Here is a 19050-nt window from a genome sequence, read left to right as displayed (position 1 = left end):
AAAGAAAAACGAGAGATATAGGTTGAGTTATAATGGCATAATTCGAATTGGTTTGTATAAGGAGGGAGTTTTTGAACATTGTGTCATTGCGGTATCCTTGGTGTTGATATCTTATACCTATCGATGTAACATTTGCCTAACACAAATCTGATTAGGAGTCGTGTCATGCCCCTGTTTCGAATCGAGCTTAAATATTTCTTTCTACCGTGTTGGTTGATTGCTTGAGGACAAGCAATGGTTTAAGTGTGGGGATATTTGATAACACGAAAATGTATCGTTTATTTGGCTCGATTTATATCAATTATTTCCTTATTTTATTTTAATTATGTTATTTTATTGTGATATTATGCGGGTATTTGCGATGTTTCAGGTTTTACGCTCATATTGAGACTATTTGTGAAAAGGAAAGAAATGGAGCTAAAATCACTACTATTTGTGCCTAAAAGATGGAAAAGGGGTGCTGAAGCAATAAAGGGGTGCAAAGAAGGCCCAATTGTGCAAACTACAAGTCCAGCCCACGAAGAAGCCAAATGCGCGTGGCCCAAGTCATTCCAGCACGTGGAGACGCACGTCTCCAACGTCTCTATGCCACCTCACCAAAAGGAGACGCACGTCTCCAGCTGCCTCCTAGATCTTCTCCACTTGAGACGCACGTCTCAAGTCGTTCAAAGGCTCTCCCCAAAAAGTGGAGACGCCCGTCTCCAGTCCACTGCCACGTCCCCAAGCTCCAAGCCCACTAAGAGACGCCCGTCTCCAAAAGCACGTGGACCCCGCCACTTTCTCCATTAATTTCGTGGACAATTCCAAGTCCACTCACCCCATGATTTTCTCAACTTCCCACTATCTCCACTACTTCTCACGTGATAACTTCCACTTCCATTCACTATAAAAAGAGGCTGAGCATTCATTTGAAGGCATCCAAGTTTTAGGCGCGGAAGCGCTGTTCATAGTTTTAGGCATATATTATCACTTTGTAAAAGTGGTAGTTTCTCACATTGAGGAACTACCACACTATTAGTTTTAGGCCTACAATTTATGTACTCTTGGATCACAATCTTGCCGACATTATTTCAAAGCTTTATTCAAGTTTCAAGATTTGCTTTGTTCGTAATTTTATTCAAGTTTGTTTCGTCTGCTTTACTTCCAGGTTTATTTATTTGCAATTATTTTAGTTTCTTGTTCTTATAATATTGTTTTATCATTATAAATCTAAATACGCATATGTTCATGGTTAGTAATTATAATTTCATGTTTAGTAATTATAACTCCATGTTTAATAATTATAATTTCATGTTTGTTTCTTTAAGTATGTCTGGCTAATTTATTTAGATATCGGTATGTAAAGTAAGTTAACCGTGGGATCCGAAATAAATTGGCTTAATTATGATTTATTAAATATCACTTGTTTTTGGTTTGTATGTCTAATTTAATTAGTAAGTCTTAAAACCAATAGAGCGAAAGTTTGAGGGCTTAAGACGGTCAAAGGTTAAAATCAATAGAGCGAAAGTTTGAGATCTTTAACTGGATAGTAGACATAAGACATTAGTTTTAAGGATGGCGAAAGCGTATTAAAACTAATTAGAACTTATTTATTTTCAAAAAGTGTTTTTAAACCCGCCGCGCGGGATGGCGAAAGCGTACGTTAGGGATATTAGCATGTTCCAAGTCAATAGAGCGAGAGTTTGAGAGGAGGACTTTTAAATAACATAGTTAGTAAAGATCTTTGATTTAATTAGAATCTGGCCAATGGAACTTCGGATCACCTAAGTTAGATGAAATACATACTGATATCCATTTATTATTATATTCCTAGATTTAAGATTTTAGTTTCCCCTTATTAATAACCCAAATATCATTAGCCTTAGCTTTACATAGTAACTTTAGATAACGGTAGGTCGATTTATAGTCCCTGTGGATTCGATATCTTTTAAAACTACACGACACGACTGTGCACTTGCAGTTATCCCGACTAATAGACACGTAAAGTCGCGATCAAAATCCACCTCGCAAACAAAAAAATCACCCTGCAACGTAATTATTGCGGGATGGACCAATTACCCCACAAAAATGTTAGTTGTAAATTTTTGCTAGGTGGAAAACACCTCGCAACGTTGCCAGGTGAAAATCACTTTGCAACGTTGCCAGGTGAATTTCACCCTGCAACACACTTTTCACATATAAAATATAAACTCTAACATAAACCCTAAAAACATAAACTCTAACATTTCAACCAAATCACAAAAATTTCATACACAAAATCATACAAATTTTATCATGATATTTCAAAAATAACAACTAATTTTGTTTAGATGTGTACCTTAAAAATGAGTTTGATGACAAAACTTTGAACCAGCTATAAAATTGGGGCTTAGAGGTTTTGATTTGTGATAAAAATGAAAATTTTAAGAGATTTTGAGTGTATATGATGATGAACCCGCAACTAGTAAGTGTGGAAGAGAGAATGGGTATTTAGAAAATTGATATATAAAATGGAGTGTGGAGAATGAAAGAAAAAACTGGTATTTATAACAATGTTGCGAAGTGAAATTTACCCCGCAACATTTATTGTCGTTGAGAGTTGCGAAGTGACTCGCACCCTGCAACTTTTGTGTCAGTCAAAGTCTGTCATGTGCTCAGTGCCATCAGTAAAGTTCAGACATTGTCCTATCAACATTTTAAAAAAACACTTGCGAAGTATTTTGCACCCTGCAACGTAAAAGAGACGTTGGCACTTGCAGCGTGATTTTCACCCCGCAATGTATTCCTTGGAAAATGGGCCAAACGGTCGGTTATCACATCTGACACAATAATTTGAACCTTTAATTTTCCCCCATTTTTTGAAACTTAGTTGCGGGGTGAATAATACTTCGCAAAATTATTTTCAAAAAAATTCAAATTTCACCCATCAGTTACGAGAGGAAAAATATTTTTCTTTTTTTTTATTAAAAGCTTTGTGTTTCGAGGTGAAAATCAACCCTACAAGTATTGCTAGGTGTTTTTCATCCGGCAAAATCAATGTTTTTTTAGTGAATATAATTTTTTAAAATTTTTTAAATGAACTCGTGTGTTAGCGTTACTTTGATTTTTTTTAATAATTTATACAAGTAGCGACATGATAATTATGTCCCAATATCCATTTTTGCAACATGATTATTACGTGAGTATATTATAAGGCCGGAGACTTCTTTTCTTGTAATTGCATGAGCCAATCAGAATTATATCATTCCACCTCCTTACCGAGAAGGAATCTCAATATTCAATCATACCAACGCAGCACACCTATCCAACAACGACCAGAAAAGTACTCCTACTATACTGAAATTATAAATTGATCAAGTATTCACTATTTACTTGAAGAAACATGATTAAAAGTTAAAACTGTCCTGTGATTTCTAATATAACCGGAGGGATGATTTTAAAATCACACATACCAATTTAAAACCATGAGCATGAGCTCTGTATCCCATGATATCCACCAGACTACTTAATAAACAAATTTTTCTTTCATTAAAAGAAAAACCAGTAAGCATTCTAATTAGTACCAAAAGGTATATTTTTAAAAAGAGATGAACTTTTTAAAAGGTCCACAATCAAAGGATATTGTTTATCTTAAGAGTTCTGTAATTCATCACAAAAGTTGGAAGCGGTTTCTGCTCTAAACAACTTAATTCAAAATAAACTATGACCATCCAAATTCCTCAAACATGAGATATGTTTCAAACACCAAAAAATGACATGGTTGCTCTGCACCACCCCATAACCAGTAAGCTCAAACTTCATATTCTTCCTTTGGCTTCTTCAGGTTGTATAATCTATCTGTCAAAGCATTATCAGATGTCAAATTAGCCCAACAAATCAATTTCCTTCCATGTACATATGCAATTGTGTATATATCTAACAAGTACAAAATAAAATTCTCACATTTAATTCTTCATGCATTTTTCTTCATTTCCTTTACTTTATTTTCTCAACATTAATGGTCTTTCTCAAACACACCATAGCATTAGATTATATAAACATTGCACATATGATTCAAAATATTTTACAAGCATACCATAAAATTGAGCAACAATAGTCCAACTATTCTCAACTGTTAAAACTCAAATGTTTGGTTAAATATATACTACTCACCTATGTAGTGGTTAAGAGCGTTTGTCAAAGCAGATGTTGAGGTCAAAGAAGCTTTTAGAATGCTGAGACCCTGCAGCAATATATATAAATTTATATATCGAATAAAATATTTTTAGAAGGAAAGATAAAGAGTCACAAACTTTCTTTACCTCCTTCAAACCGATTCTAATGACCAATTCCTCCACATCATTAAAGGGGACATTCATTCTTTCTAAATAAGAAACACCGTCAACAGATGACATTGGAGTCACAACCAAGTCATCTGTCACCATAATCGTTAATGGACTTGTGGCATATCCTCCAGAATTAGGGGATTTTTTTTCGATAGAATCCATCCCGTCACTATCAGATTCGTAAATGAGCTTAATTGTTCCAATTGGTAATATCTGGCTCCTAAGTTCATCATATTTTGGAAAAATTGGAGGCTTAGCTAGGAGGTCTTTGAGTAATTTTGATGTCAAACATCTTTCTGGACTCAACTCTTTAATGCTCCTATATAAAACATCAATGCAACTTAAAGAAGATGATCCTTCTAGCATATGCAACACTCCTCCAAGAGGAAAAGTAAGAAAACTAAACAGAAAGTCTGCAAAATCTTCCTCTGCTGTAGCAAACAAAATCTTTCTATTTGATTTTCTTCGCAGTACTTTCACAACCATCTGCTTACCTTCATCAGAATCAGATGGTAAGCACTTTCCAAGTTTAATCTCGGAATTTGGGTTTGAATTACAAAGGATTTGACTATTCTTTAAGACAAAGTCGGTCAGAGGGGTCTTGGAGAGTAAGGACAACTTGAGAAGATCTGCTACCTGCACACACAAAAAGAATTATCATAACAACAAAAATATAGAATCAACATCAAATATGAGAAATAGCTAATGAGAAAACCTGCCTCCTTCTTTCCAACTAGTATTGTTTTTTTCTCAATATCTGCAGTGCCGTTGATTCCTCGCTTCTGAAGCAAACATAGACTTGTTCCAAGATCATTAGGCATCAGACAAAGATTGTCATCTATTATAAAAGTAGCACCTTTCATTACAAAGCCATTTTCAACAGCTATCAAACTTCCATCTGATATCTCCAAAAGCTTTCCACAAGGGCATTTCGGATTGCTAAAAATGCTCATACATCTCATACATCTCATACATCTCACACATATCCAATCCTCACACAAGAAAACCCTGGTGGGAGTGTCGTCAATGTTCAGTTTGACCTTCTCGTAATAAACTCCCATTGAATTCATTGGATTGAGTAGCATTTCCTTGCAAATATGAGAACATAGATATTGTTCATCAAGATCTGATACACTTTGATACAGTGAGCTAATGCTGCCAAATTTAACCGGTTTCATATTTGAGTCCTTAGCCACAAGTCTTGCAATAGTACCTAAAGGCATGGTTAAGAAGCTCAAGAGAGCTTCAACAAAATCCTTCCCAGCCTCAGCATACACAACTTCGTTCTTTTGTTTGTCCACCATTACTCTCAAGGTAACTTTATCACCAGGTTCAACTGATTCAGTTGCAGTGGCAGCAGCCATGGTATAGAAATCGCAGATGACAGTAAGACTAAGCAATTAGCAATACAACTTTCTGAATTTGTAATGGACGCTTTACAAATGGCAGCCAAAAAAAAGTATGTATTTATTGTTAAAATGATTCATTAAAAATTTGAACAAATACCAATGAGTTTTTGTTACTCAATGGAATTGATTGCAAAATATCTATAGAAAATCTAAAATAGCTTTGTAACAATCAAAATATCAAACGGTATGATTGCCCTATTAAAGTATAAACAATTTTTTTTGAAATTAAAAAAAAAAAGTAGAATTCAAAACTTCTTTCATTTTTATGATAGTATCTCTATCTCTATATTGACCTAATTTATGTTAACCGTTTAAATTTTCAATGACACTACTACTTACTCATCTAGATTAATGTTAACTTAAGAAATTCATAAATAAATTTAGAGAAAAAAAGATATACACAATTTTAATTTAAAAAAATTAATATGACATGGCAAGTGTAAAAATTTTAATTGAATGTATCTGTAAAATTTGTTTACATCAGTGCACTATCTTTAAACTCATAAATTTATGTTAAATATAAATTAAAAAACTTCATTATAAATTTTTAATCAAATTAGCACAAAATTTTCGAAATATATTTTTTATATTCAACACAAACTTTTCACTTATATATTTCTGAACATATCAATTACATTTTTTTTATTTGGTTATATTTATTCGGACATATTTTTATATACTTTGGAATTAAATACTACTCAAAATGTGTTGTAAAGTATATTTTTTATAATTATTTTTACTATACTTTTTTTAAAAAAATTAAATTTTTTATTACAAAAAGAAAAACATAAAAGATAACATATAAAATCTAACCCATAAAAAATCTAGCAAAAATTATAGTTGGATTATGTACAACCTATCCCTCATAAAATTTTCAAAAGTACATTTAGGGTGTGAATTCCACGAAGAGTTATAATAAAGAAATACATTGATTAATCTACATTTTTTATGGTTTTTTCTTTACCCACCTCCCTATGGGGGTCACTCCAGCGAAAATCTCATTTTACCCCTGCTTCGGCAATGCATTTCCGAAATATTTTTTTTTCTAAATTTTTTCAGACTTCGGAAATGCAGTTATGAAAAAATCCCAAAAATTGGGATTTTGATTAATTCGGAGATGCATCTCCGAAAAAACAAAAAAAATCTAAAAATTCCAAAAATTAATTTTAGGATATGAATAAATTTATATATTATAAATTTGATATAATTTATGAGTAATAAATAATAATAATTATATATTTTGATATAATTTATTAGTTATGAATAATAATTATTATATATTTCTATTCTGATTCATATTTTAAAATTTAAAATAATTTTAATTAAAAAAATTAAAATAATTTCTCTTACAAAATGAGTTATAATTTTTTAATTATATATTTATAATAATCATTATGTATTTACAAAAAAAAATTTAAAAAATGAGTGTTTTAATTTATATATTTATATAATAATTATAATAATTATTATATATTTATATAATAATTATTATATATTAATTATAAATATATTTATATATTTATATAATAATTATAAAAATTAAAAAATGAGTGTTTTAATTTATAATAATTATTATATATTTATATATTTATATATTAATTATTATATATTTATATATTATATATTTATATATTTCATTTACAAAACTAATAATTATTATATATTTATATATTTCTATTCTGATTCATAATTAAAAATGAGATAATTTTTTATTTAGTTTAAAAAAATTAAAAAAAGATTTTGTCTTAATTTTATTTAATGAATAAATTTTATATTTAATTCTATATAATTCAAAATTTACTTATGGAATTAAAATGTTTTTGATTTATATAAGTTAGTAAAATAATTTTTAAGTTTCAAATAGTTTAGAATATTTTGATTCACCTTGATTTTATTGATTCACCTTCATTTTATTGATTCACCTTGATTTTATACCTATTAATTATATTGATTCACCTTGATTTTAATTTTTTTAATAATTATTAATTATTTCGGGAGTGTATATCCGAAACATTCCAAGACCAATTTGGTCTTGGAATATTTCGGAATTTCATTTCTGAATTCTTCCAAGGGGATGCGTTCGGAGATGAACTTCCGAAACACCACATTTTCTGAAAATGTAACTTTATTTCGGAGATGCATCTCCGAAATCAATATTTTATATTAAAAAAAACACGTTTTCGGAAGTTCATTTCCGAAAACACCTTTTTTCCAAAAAAAAGTACCGTTTCGAAAATGAACTTCCGAAACAAGGAGTAATGTTGTAAATTCACCAAGGGTGGGCAAGAAGGTTAGGTGGTGGGTGAAGAAATTCACTTTGTTATTTAAAAGTATGAAATTGTTTAGTTCTAAACGATGATATAGTGTCTAAAGTATTATTTTATTTATTGTAAAAGATGTTAAAGGACAATACTTTTATTTACAAATGCACGAATGGCCAAAAATTGAGTATGTTTCAATTCAAAAATTTCTTCAATTCTTCTGCTTAGCACATTTAATAGCCAACATGATTCCATGCAATTCAGGTTGAAAGGAGCTGCAAAATCCAACTTTAATAGAGAAAGTTCCCAGGACACTACTAGAAAATTTGTTTTTAGTGACCGAAAAATTTCGGTCACTGTAGTGACCGAATTAGCCACCAAAATTTGATATTTTATGAGCCAAATTTAAGAGGTCACTAAATTGGTCACTAAAATAAATCAGCCACCGATTTAGAGACCACTATTTTGTGACCGCCTATATTCAGTCACGAAAAATTATTTTTATATACAATTTAATTTATATATACAAATGAGAGACCGGAATTTCGGTCCCTGATATTTTTATTTTCTTTTTCTATTTTCAATCCTCTTTACTATGTTACTATTTTATTTTTATTTTTTTAAGGTTTTAATTCTCTTTCAATTTTTAATTTTTACTAAAAGTGTCATCTTTTTTATTGTTTTAACAAATAATATATTTATATAAAAATCATGTATATATTTTTAAATGTAAAATATAACAATAGATGTTAAGTGGTATAACAATTTTTAATTTTATTTTACGAAAAAGAGCACTAAAATCGGTCAGCAGTTCAGTCGTTAAATTTTGGTCACTAAATTCGTCGCAAAAGCTTAGTGACTAGCATTTTTTCAACCGAAAATTAATGGTCGCTAAATCGGTCGCTAAATGTTTTAGTGACCGATTTTTAAGTATTTTCTGTCTCTAATTCGGTCACTAAAAGCAAATTTTCTAGTAGTGAGAATATTCTTAAATTATCCTTAATTTTGCTACCATAAATTGATATTCAAGGATTTCCTCTTTAAGCTTCATATGTGTTTTACTTAACCCAATTATGACTAGGAAAATAACAAATTAACTTGTATAAATCTAAATGCGGGAGGAGATTTTCAATTGAAGTTAAAGCATTTTATAATTGTAAACTCGTGAATTGAAGTGTACATGAGCTCCTTGAGAGAAATTGATATCTATATACCAATTGTTTAACATGAAGAAGGTCTCTATCAAGGTGAATTTTACTTTTTTAAAATCTGATATCATTTTTTTTTGTGCCAAGTTTTCCAAAGAATTATTATGATGAGAGTCATGATTTGATTCTGAATTTAAGAGCTTCAAATTCTACTAACAAATTTGAATAAGCTTTCATAAATAGTTCTATCAATTTTCATGTCAAGCAACCTCTCAATTGCTAGAAAAGTAAGGTGTTCTCGCACCTAAGAAATAAGTGGTTTGCACACTACAAGAAAATTGACTTATACTAACAGCCAAATTATTTTGGAAAAGGGTTAAAATTCGTAACAATATCTTATAGTATTGGAAATCTACAATCCTTTTTGTTTCATTATGGAACTAAAACAAATGTGTCTTGATAATAAGGAATCCTGAATTGGTGGTGCTGATCTTTAATATGGTGATGGCGCAGGGTAGACCTACAAGGTTAACATTTTAACGTCCAAGCCTGTTTTCAAGATAAGTGTATTAAAGTATAGATCAAAAAATGTACCTTGAATATCTCATGTGATGGCTTTGGCTGGCCTGGAATAGCTGTCCCCAAGGCTTTCCATGCGTAAATTAGTAGGGGAAGTCTTTCGTAGTCGTGGTCGGTCTTTAGCAGTGATGTTATCCTTAGGAGTGAAGTGGAAAAGTATTAAATCAATGATCAACTAACCCATGAGTTCATATTTATAACCGATGATTATGATTTGGGATGCTCTCTAAGAGTTCAACAGACGACAAGGCTTCCTCCATCGATTTCACTTTTGATGCTCTATTTTCTAATGACGATGTTGAAAGTGATAGCGCAGGCACATCCTCACCCACATGTTGCACCCCAAAATTTCCCCTTTCATTTTTACCCTAAAATTTTTAATCCATACTCATTTGTATATCTCAATAGGTCATGATCAATACAAGCATACATATCATTGGACTTCTAATTGGAAAGAGATCAAGATCTTGTAGTTTGAGCTCATCACCCATAGAGAATAATATCATACTCAAGCTGAGCAAAGATTGACCATCTCATCATCGTGAATGCATACTCAAAATTGAGGTCTTCCTTCATTTCAAAGGTCTCTCAAATTCATGAGGAGACTATGGTTTCATTGGTCAAGATGGATAACAAAGACTTAAGTCATCTGACTCAAGATTAGGATTTTGGTCAAAGACAACTCGTGGTTAACTTTTTGATCAAAACATGATTCTATTGATCAATATAGGATTCAAGGTTTTCATAAATACATCATTGAGCTTTTTGAAGCATCTTAAGCAATTCCAAATGAAAAAGGGTTAACCTTTGTATGGTTAAAAAACACCCTGCTTTTTATTGTACGAAATAGTGGTGACTCCAATCCAACTAGTTTCTAAGGCATGAGAATAACTACAGATACAAGATAACCATTTTTAAGAGACAAAAGATATCTATAAATGAAATAAAAACACATAATTACTATTATAGTCATCAATATGAAGCTTTCAAATAAGCATTGTCATAAAGTAAAGGTATCACTCACATAGGATAAGAAGTTCATCATTTTTATACATGTGTGTATCCTTAATATATAGTAGGTCAAACACAACCATTTTTATGCTCTGATACCAACAATCCTCACCCTACAAGTCGATTTTATAGGAATGAGTTAGATCCAACTATATTTATCAAATTGGTATTGGAGTCTTGTTTAAGATCTGATGGGCCACCTACTATCAAGTGCCAGTTATCGGGGCCACTCACCATTTATTTCCATGTTTCACTTGTCTAGTTCTGGGCGTGAGGGATTGTGTTAAGAGTATGAACATATGCTTATAAGTAGGGGCAACCCTCACTTTAGTAGCCAGTTTCATCCAATTTTGTAGGATTGAGTTAGACTTAACCATAACTAAATCAAAGACAATCATTTTTATGCTATAAACATATATTTATTAGCATTCTAGAGAAAGATTGAACTAAACAATGTTCATATTAAAGGATAATATTATTATGAACGAAAGTGCGTTGATAAGAGAATATATAAAAATAAATTCAAGATAAATATCTTTAAGCAACTTCAATGTAATCTGGAACTACAAAAGATAAATGAACATTTAGATTAGATGAATATTTTCATCAATCATTGAATTGAGGTGCGACTAGCTATGGCGTAGGGATTAGAGAAGCGTGATTTGATATGGTGTGGGGGATGAAGAAGGTGGTGACGGTTATAGTGTAGCGTATCCAACTTGGTTGACAGAGAAAGTAGATGGTAACTAGTGCGACTGCAGGGGAAACTAATTACAACAGACAAAATGTATTAAAACTTTAATTTAATTTAATTTTTTATTTAAAGATTAGTGAAAAGAATAAAAAATTTAGGGTAACATATCGAGATGGAATATAAAAATATTTATTATTTAGAGAATTAGTTTGAAAAACAATTAAAAAACTGATACAGTTTCTAAATCGGTCACTTAAAACTAAAATTTTAATAGTTAGAGGTGTGTTTGAAAAAAAATAATTAATACCACTTTGAAGAGAGTCTTATCATGGTTTTAAATTGCGGTTGCGGTCGCAGATGCGGTTTTGGGTGTTGCGATTGCGGCCATTGCAGTTGCTGCGATGCGCATTGCGGCCGTTGCAGCGTGAATTTAAATTACGAAATATTTGAAATACACCATTAAAGAACACTTAATGTTAATATTTTACATTACAAATCACATGTAAATTGAGTTTATGGTTCTCAAATGTTGAGTTATGGTTAAAATATGTGAAGAAACATGGGTGAAGGTGTTTGATGCGAATTTTAGTGTTGTTGGACGTGTGATTGCAAATCACACTGCAATTGTGACCTGATGTGGATGCGGAAGCTACCGCATCAACAATGTTGCGGCCGCAATTTAAAACCATGAGTCTTATAAAAAAGAGACAAAAAAAAAACTCAAGAGGGACTTATGATTAAGAATAAAAGTAATATTATTCAATTATAATTTTTCTTATTAAAACTCAAAAAAATACTAATAAATTATATATTTGATATAAAATGAGATTGATCGGTTATAGTTGAAACAAATACAATAATTAAAATAAATTAAATTAAATATAAGAAAATTAGTTGTTCTGGTTTTTACAAAATTATTCATTCTTACTTTTTTACACTTATTAAAATTGTTGGTTATTTTGTCTATCCACACAATTGTCCATTATAATCTTAATATTCTATTCAACTACATTATAACTTATTTTCACTATTCTTTCTCTCGCTTCACTTTTTTAGTTTTCTAACTTAATCTCTCTACACTCCATTTACTCTTTATAAAAAAAATGGTATTTACTATCCAAAAATATTTAATAAAAAATAGTATACAAAATTAAATTATTATTGATCTAAATATTTTTGTATACAAAAATTTACTATTCATTCAGATATTTTTGTAAATGATACGTAACTATAAATATTATTTGTATATGGAAAAATCTATTATTGATCTAAATATTTTTATATACGAAAAATAGTATTTATGATCCAAAAAAAGTTTATTCAAAAATGGTATATAGGGAAAAATCTATTATTGATCTAATTTTTTTTATACAAAATTTTACTATTTATTCAAATATTTTTATAAATGATATCTAAACAAAAACAATATTCGTAAATGGAAAAAATTTATTATTGATCTAAATATTTTTATATACGAAAAGTGGAATTTATGATCCAAAAACTTTGTATTAAAAAATGGTATACGAGAAAAAATCTATTAATGATCCAAATATTTTTATATACGAAAATTTACTATTGATCTAGATATTTTTGTAAAGATTACCTAAACATAAATAATATTTGTATAGGGAAAAAAATCTATAATTGATCTAAATATTTTTATATATGAAAATTTAATATTGATATAGATACTTTTGTAAACGATACTTAAACATAAATAATATTTGTATACGAGAAAAAATCTATAATTGATCTAAATATTTTTCTATGTGAAAAATGGTATTTATGATCCAAAAAAAATTAATTCAAAAATGGTATACGGGAAAAAATCTATTATTGATCTAAATATTTTAATATACGAAAATTTACTATTGATCCAGATAATTTTGTAAACGATACCTAAACATAAATAATATTTGTATACGGGAAAAATCCATATTTGATCTAAATATTTTTCTATGTAAAAAATGGTATTTATGATCCCAAAAAATTTAATACAAAAGTGGTATACGGGAAAAAAATCTATTATTGATCTAAATATTTTTATATACGAAAATTTACTATTGATCCAGATATTATTGTAAATGATACGTAAACATAAATAATATTTGTATGCGGGAAAAAATCTTTTATTGATCTAAATATTTTTCTATATGAAAAATGGTATTTATGATCCAAAAAATTTAATTCAAAAATGGTATACGGAAAAAATCTATTATTGATTTAAATATTTTTATATACGAAAATTTACTATTGGTCCAAATATTTTTGTAAATGCTAAACATAAATAATATTTCAATACGAGACAAATTTATTATTGATCTAAATATTTTTATATACGAAAAATAGTATTTATGATCCAAAAAATTTTGTATTAAAAAATGGTATACTATTGATCTAAATATTATTTTATAAGAAAATTTACTTTTCATTCAAATATTTTTATAAATGATACCTAAACAAAAATAATATTTGTATACGGAAAAAATTTATTATTGATCTAAATATTTTTATATACAAAAAATAGTATTTATGGTTAAAAAAAATTGTTCAAAAATGATATACGGAAAAAAATCTATTATTGATCTAAATATTTTTATATACAAAAATTTACTATTTATCCATATATTTTTGTAAATGATACATAAATATAAATAATATTTAACTACGGGAAAAATATGTTCTTGTCTACATATTTTTATATAAGAAAGATGATATTTATTATTCAAATATTATTTAAATATTTATGATCCAATAATGATATAAAGGAAAAAATAATTATTGATCTAAATATTTTTATATACGAAAATTTTATTATTGATCTAAATATTTTTTTTAAATATTCTATTTAAAATGAATATATTATATAAACAAATGCGCGCATCGGGTTTGTTACTAGTAATTTTGAAAAAAATGAGAATCGAATAATTAATTAATATTATATATATAAATATAAATATAATAAAAAATAAATAAGAATGAAAATATATAACTATAATTTAGTTCGATTTGGATCAATTTAAAAAAAATCAATATTCGATTTGAATTGAGTGGTTTTTACTAAGGCTCTGTTTAGTAAAACTAGCTGATAGCTGGTAGCTTTTAGCTGATAGCTTGTAGCTTTTAGCTGGTAGCTGATAGCTGATAGCTGATAGCTGATAGTTGATAAACTAACGTGAGGGTTTGATAAATTAGTTGTTTATAAATACAAAATATCATTAATGGCATTTTAATTAATGAGGGTAATAATATATTTTAGCTAAAATAATAAGGGTATTAATGGAAGAAAAACTCACAAGCTAAAAGCTACTTCAAATAGCTTTTAAAAAAAAAACTAAAAGCTAGTAAAAAAGCTACAAACTAAGAGCTAAGAGTCTGTTTGGTAAGACCAAAAAAAGAGCTTTTAGCTTTTAGCTTTTAGCTTTTCAGCTCGTATTAATAAAAAAACTCTGTTTGGTAACTCTATTTTAGCTTTTAGCTTGTAGCTTTTTTACTAGCTTTTAGCTTTTTTTTCAAAAGCTAATTGAAGTAGCTTTTGAGCTTGTAGCTTTTAGCTTGTGAGTTTTTCTTCCATTAATACCCTTATTATTTTAACTAAATTATATTATTACCCTCATTAATTAAAATGCCATTAATGTCATTTTGTATCTATCAGCTAATGAAACAGCTAATTTACCAAACACTCACATTAGCTTATCAACTATCAGCTACCAGCTATCAGCTACCAGCTACCAGCTAAAAGCTATCAGCTACCAGCTACAAGCTAACAGCTATCAGCTAATTTTACCAAACAGAGTCTAAAATAGAGTTACCAAACATAGCTTTTTTATTAATACGAGCCGAAAAGCTAAAAGCTAAAAACTAAAAGCTCTTTTTTTTGTCTTACCAAACAGACTCTAAATAAAATCCAAACAGATTCAATAACATATAATTTTTTTTTCAGTTTTTCAATTTTTATCGATTTAAAAAATTTATTTGACTCAATTTGGATTTGAATATTCCTAAAATAAAAATAGTATAAGCAGTGAAGAGTTTCTTTGGAACTTGTGAAACACAACATAGACAAAAATTAAGAATATTAAGGTTTCTTGGATAACTGAATGTTGATTAATTGGTTTATGTTTTTCAATGGAGATATTGTCATCGTTATAGAAAGTTCATTGAAGCAAGCATTGCTGATCGTTTATCCAATGTATGTGATTAATAAAGTTTTCCTTTCCAAAGCCGTCTTGTATATAGTAACTAGAACACTAATATTGAAATAATTTAAATAAGAGATCCGTGATTCTTATTCTATGAAGCTATAATAATGTTTTAACTTTTTTAGTTTGCTGCAAAAGTTCTATCTTAGTGTAACTTCTTAGGGTCTCGTAAATTCCCATACCATGGCTGAAAATGGGTCACATGAACAAGTTGACCAAGTTTCCCTGACATTTTTGGTGGACAAAGAGAAAAGCAGAGTCCTGTTTGCTGAGGCAGGGAATGATTTCGTTGATGCTCTCTTCAGCTTCTTTACCCTGCCTTTAGGAACTATTGCTAGGCTTGTAGCTGAAGAGTCAAACATCGAAGCAGTGAGATTTGGCAGCATTAGCTCACTTTATCAAAGTTTGAAAGATCTTGATCAACAATATCTATGGTCACATACCTGCAAGAAAATACTACTTAACCCTGGGAATTTCATGGAAGAATACTGGCAGAGTATGAAATTGAACATTGCCGATACTGTTCCCAAGATATCCTACTTCTTCTGTGAGAACAAGGCTTGCAAAATTGAAAATAGGTCTTGTGTGAGTTTCATAAAAAATCAAAAGTGTATATGCGGAAAACTATTAAAACAGGAAACAGCACGGATTTTGTATCAACTAAATTCCTTTGTCAAGGTAACTTCCACTTTTATTATTTTTGATGATCTTAATATGATGCCAAATGTTGTTGGAACAAGTTTAAATCTACTTCAGAAGCTAGGTGTCAATGACGTTGGCACTATTGATAAACAAACCTTCAATGTCAGCAAGAAAGAGGTTCGTCTTATATTCTAATTTCTTATTTTAAAGGTAATATTCATTTTGAAATTGGGGAGATAATTTGTTTTCTCAACCATTAACTTTTTAATCTCTGATTTGAATAGGTTCTTGATATTTTCAAGTTGTCCTTGATATCCAAAACTCCTTTGACGGAATTTATCTTCAAAAGGGAACAGTTTGTTGGTGGTTTAGACCCAAGAAATCAATTGGAGTTTTGGATTGGAGATGTCATGGAACCATTTGATGAAATGGTTGTGAAAGTAGTGAGAAGAAAATCAAATGGTCAAATTATGTATGTTGAAGCAGAGGAAGATTTTGCTGACTTTATATTTAGCTTTTTGATCATTCCTTTGGGAAGAGTGTTGCATATGCTCAAAGGATTCTCGTTTTTAAGCTGCATTGATTCTTTATATAAGAGCATGACTGAGTTGTCTTCAGACAAAGGTTTTAGGTCAAGTGTGGTAAAGGATAAACTAATTAAGCCTACTATTCAATGGGAAATTCAACTCAGGCATCAGATATTACCGATACATGACCATAATCTGGATAGGACTAATGAACGAGTAAATTTTGTGGACTATAAATCCCCTATTGCTGGAGGATATGTTAAAAGTCCATTAACAATCATGGTGACTGATGATTTGGTTGTGTCACCAATGTCAACAATTTCTGGTGTTTCATATTTAGAAAAATTGAAGGTGCCCTTCAATGATGTGGAAGAAAGAACTGTCAGGATCTGCAGGAAGGAGGTATAGTTGTGTATAAAAAAATTTATATTTCTTGCATCAGGTTTATAAAAACTGAGTTTTTGTTTTGATGTTGTAGGGTCTCAGCATACTAAAAGCTTCATTGACCACAACTTCTGCTTTGACAAATGGTCTAAACCTTTACATAATTGAGCAATTGATGAATGAACAAAGGGCACTGTCTATCCATAAAGAGTAGATCTTGCAAGAGCAGTAACAAATTAGAAGCTCCAATGCTCTGCACAATAGAGTTCTATATTTTGTTATACTTTAAGTTAACTATTCTGATGTTGGTGTAGTGTTTTCATATTTCTCATTCTTAAGTCCTTGATGATTTGTTGGACACAATTTGATCAAACAATTTGTAACTGTTTCAAGTTAAGAATTTTGAAATCTTGCTGTGGTTTTTTTTTAATTGTTATTATTATTATTATTATTATTATTATTATTATTATTATTATTATTATTATTATTATTATTATTATTATTATTAGGATAAAGCTAACTCGTGCTCTTGTGGCACATGTTATAAAACTTAAATATAAAAAATTTGTATTATAAATTGAATTAAACACATTAATTATCAATTTTTAATGAAAATAATGTATAACTTTTAAGAAAAAAATTCTACATTCAACTCTTAACATGTGTCATAAGGGCACATGTTACCATTACCATTATTATTATTATTATTATTATTATTATTATTATTATTATTATTATTATTATTATTATTATTATTATTATTATTATAAGTATAAATATCATCTAACTTATCAAGTATGTGATGAAATGTGTTCCTGTTGAAGAATGAAAAACTCAATTGAGCAGGGCTATATATTGTAGGTTGCAATTGCAATTATGGTTGTAATGTTGTTGATGTGGTAATCTCCGCTACTGCATCGAAACGTAATTATACTGTGATTTTAATATTGTTGTTGAGGTAACCCCCGCTATTGCATTAAGAACTATATCAAATAATTTCACCTAAACTTTTTAAAGTATTTTTTTTTATCGAAACTCATAGTTTCAGAACTTCCAAAACTCAATTTACTTTTAATGTATTGAAAAATCTTAACTCTTCTCAATCAAAATTTATGTTGCATCTCAATTAAAATTGTTGAAACAATTGTAATGCGCATCACAACAACTACAATGATCACAATCGTAACACCTACAACTCTAACCGCAACTGCAAGTTAAAACCATGTGAACATTTATGTTTATTCTTATGAAAATGATCCAAAAAACCTATTGCAATGATGTGACCAAGGAATGAACACGTGAACCAACTCACTAACCACCTAACAAACTTAGCTAACCAATTATTCTTGGCCACTCCCATCAGGTGTGTCACCTCCATCAGTGCATTTGCGGCTTAAGTCTTTTGTTGAGCTCTAGTATCCGAGAACATACCTCATATTGCATAGAGGGAACTAACAATCATCAAACACTTTAAAGATAAGCATACCAACACCATGAATTTAGTAAGTTTTGTTGTTACCGAGTCAAACAACCAAACCATCTCCCAACTTCAAAGTCTCAAAGTATTATTTACTTGAGCACATGACCTAACTCTTTTTAGTCTCTAAACTTGACACTGCACCAACACTCTCATAATTATCCTCGTCTAAGGAGACTGTTGTGAATTCAATGCCAAGAACAAAGTATAATACAAGGGAAGAATAAAGGACAAGGAAGAAGAAGAACACAAGATTGGTTATAACTGCTATTCTTTTACTTTCTCTTAAAACAAGATTACAAGTTTACAAGAATAACAAATAACCTCTCTCACCCCAAATTAGGATTTGCAGTTTTTTTTTTCAATGATGAGAGACTAGTATGTTATTTATAATAAAACCTAACATACTAAC

General features: G+C 29.5%; 2 protein-coding genes across 2 annotated transcripts; one reads left to right on the top strand and one right to left on the bottom strand.

Annotated features, from left to right (window-relative positions):
* Positions 1-3769: 3769 nt before the first annotated feature.
* LOC131634641 (uncharacterized) lies at positions 3770-5668 on the bottom strand. The gene is made up of 4 exons (XM_058905296.1): positions 5024-5668; positions 4281-4940; positions 4132-4201; positions 3770-3894 (listed from the first exon to the last, which is right to left on the bottom strand). The coding sequence occupies exons 1-4, from the start codon at positions 5666-5668 to the stop codon at positions 3770-3772; spliced, it is 1500 nt and encodes a 499-aa protein (XP_058761279.1).
* A 10123-nt stretch (positions 5669-15791) lies between these two features.
* Positions 15792-17375, top strand: LOC131634640 (uncharacterized). Its single transcript, XM_058905295.1, has 3 exons — positions 15792-16427; positions 16535-17179; positions 17256-17375. Exons 1-3 carry the CDS (start codon positions 15792-15794, stop codon positions 17373-17375), a joined length of 1401 nt encoding a protein of 466 aa, XP_058761278.1.
* The last annotated feature ends 1675 nt before the right edge of the window (positions 17376-19050 follow it).

This window comes from Vicia villosa, unplaced genomic scaffold (genome assembly GCF_029867415.1).
Source record: "Vicia villosa cultivar HV-30 ecotype Madison, WI unplaced genomic scaffold, Vvil1.0 ctg.001324F_1_1, whole genome shotgun sequence".
Lineage (NCBI taxonomy): Eukaryota > Viridiplantae > Streptophyta > Magnoliopsida > Fabales > Fabaceae > Vicia > Vicia villosa.
Note: the sequence above shows the minus strand (reverse complement) of the source record. Positions and strands in the feature narration are given on the sequence as shown.

Excerpts from the sequence above, each read along its gene's own strand:
- LOC131634641 (XM_058905296.1), bottom strand. The coding sequence starts at position 5,668 with ATGGCTGCTGCCACTGCAACTGAATCAGTTGAACCTGGTGATAAAGTT. Across the intron at positions 4,941-5,023 it reads TACTAGTTGGAAAGAAGGAG|GTAGCAGATCTTCTCAAGTT; the intron begins GCAGGTTTTCTC and ends TTGTGTGTGCAG. Across the intron at positions 4,202-4,280 it reads TTAGAATCGGTTTGAAGGAG|GGTCTCAGCATTCTAAAAGC; the intron begins GTAAAGAAAGTT and ends ATATTGCTGCAG.
- LOC131634640 (XM_058905295.1), top strand. The coding sequence starts at position 15,792 with ATGGCTGAAAATGGGTCACATGAACAAGTTGACCAAGTTTCCCTGACA. Across the intron at positions 16,428-16,534 it reads TCAATGTCAGCAAGAAAGAG|GTTCTTGATATTTTCAAGTT; the intron begins GTTCGTCTTATA and ends TGATTTGAATAG. Across the intron at positions 17,180-17,255 it reads TCAGGATCTGCAGGAAGGAG|GGTCTCAGCATACTAAAAGC; the intron begins GTATAGTTGTGT and ends TTGATGTTGTAG.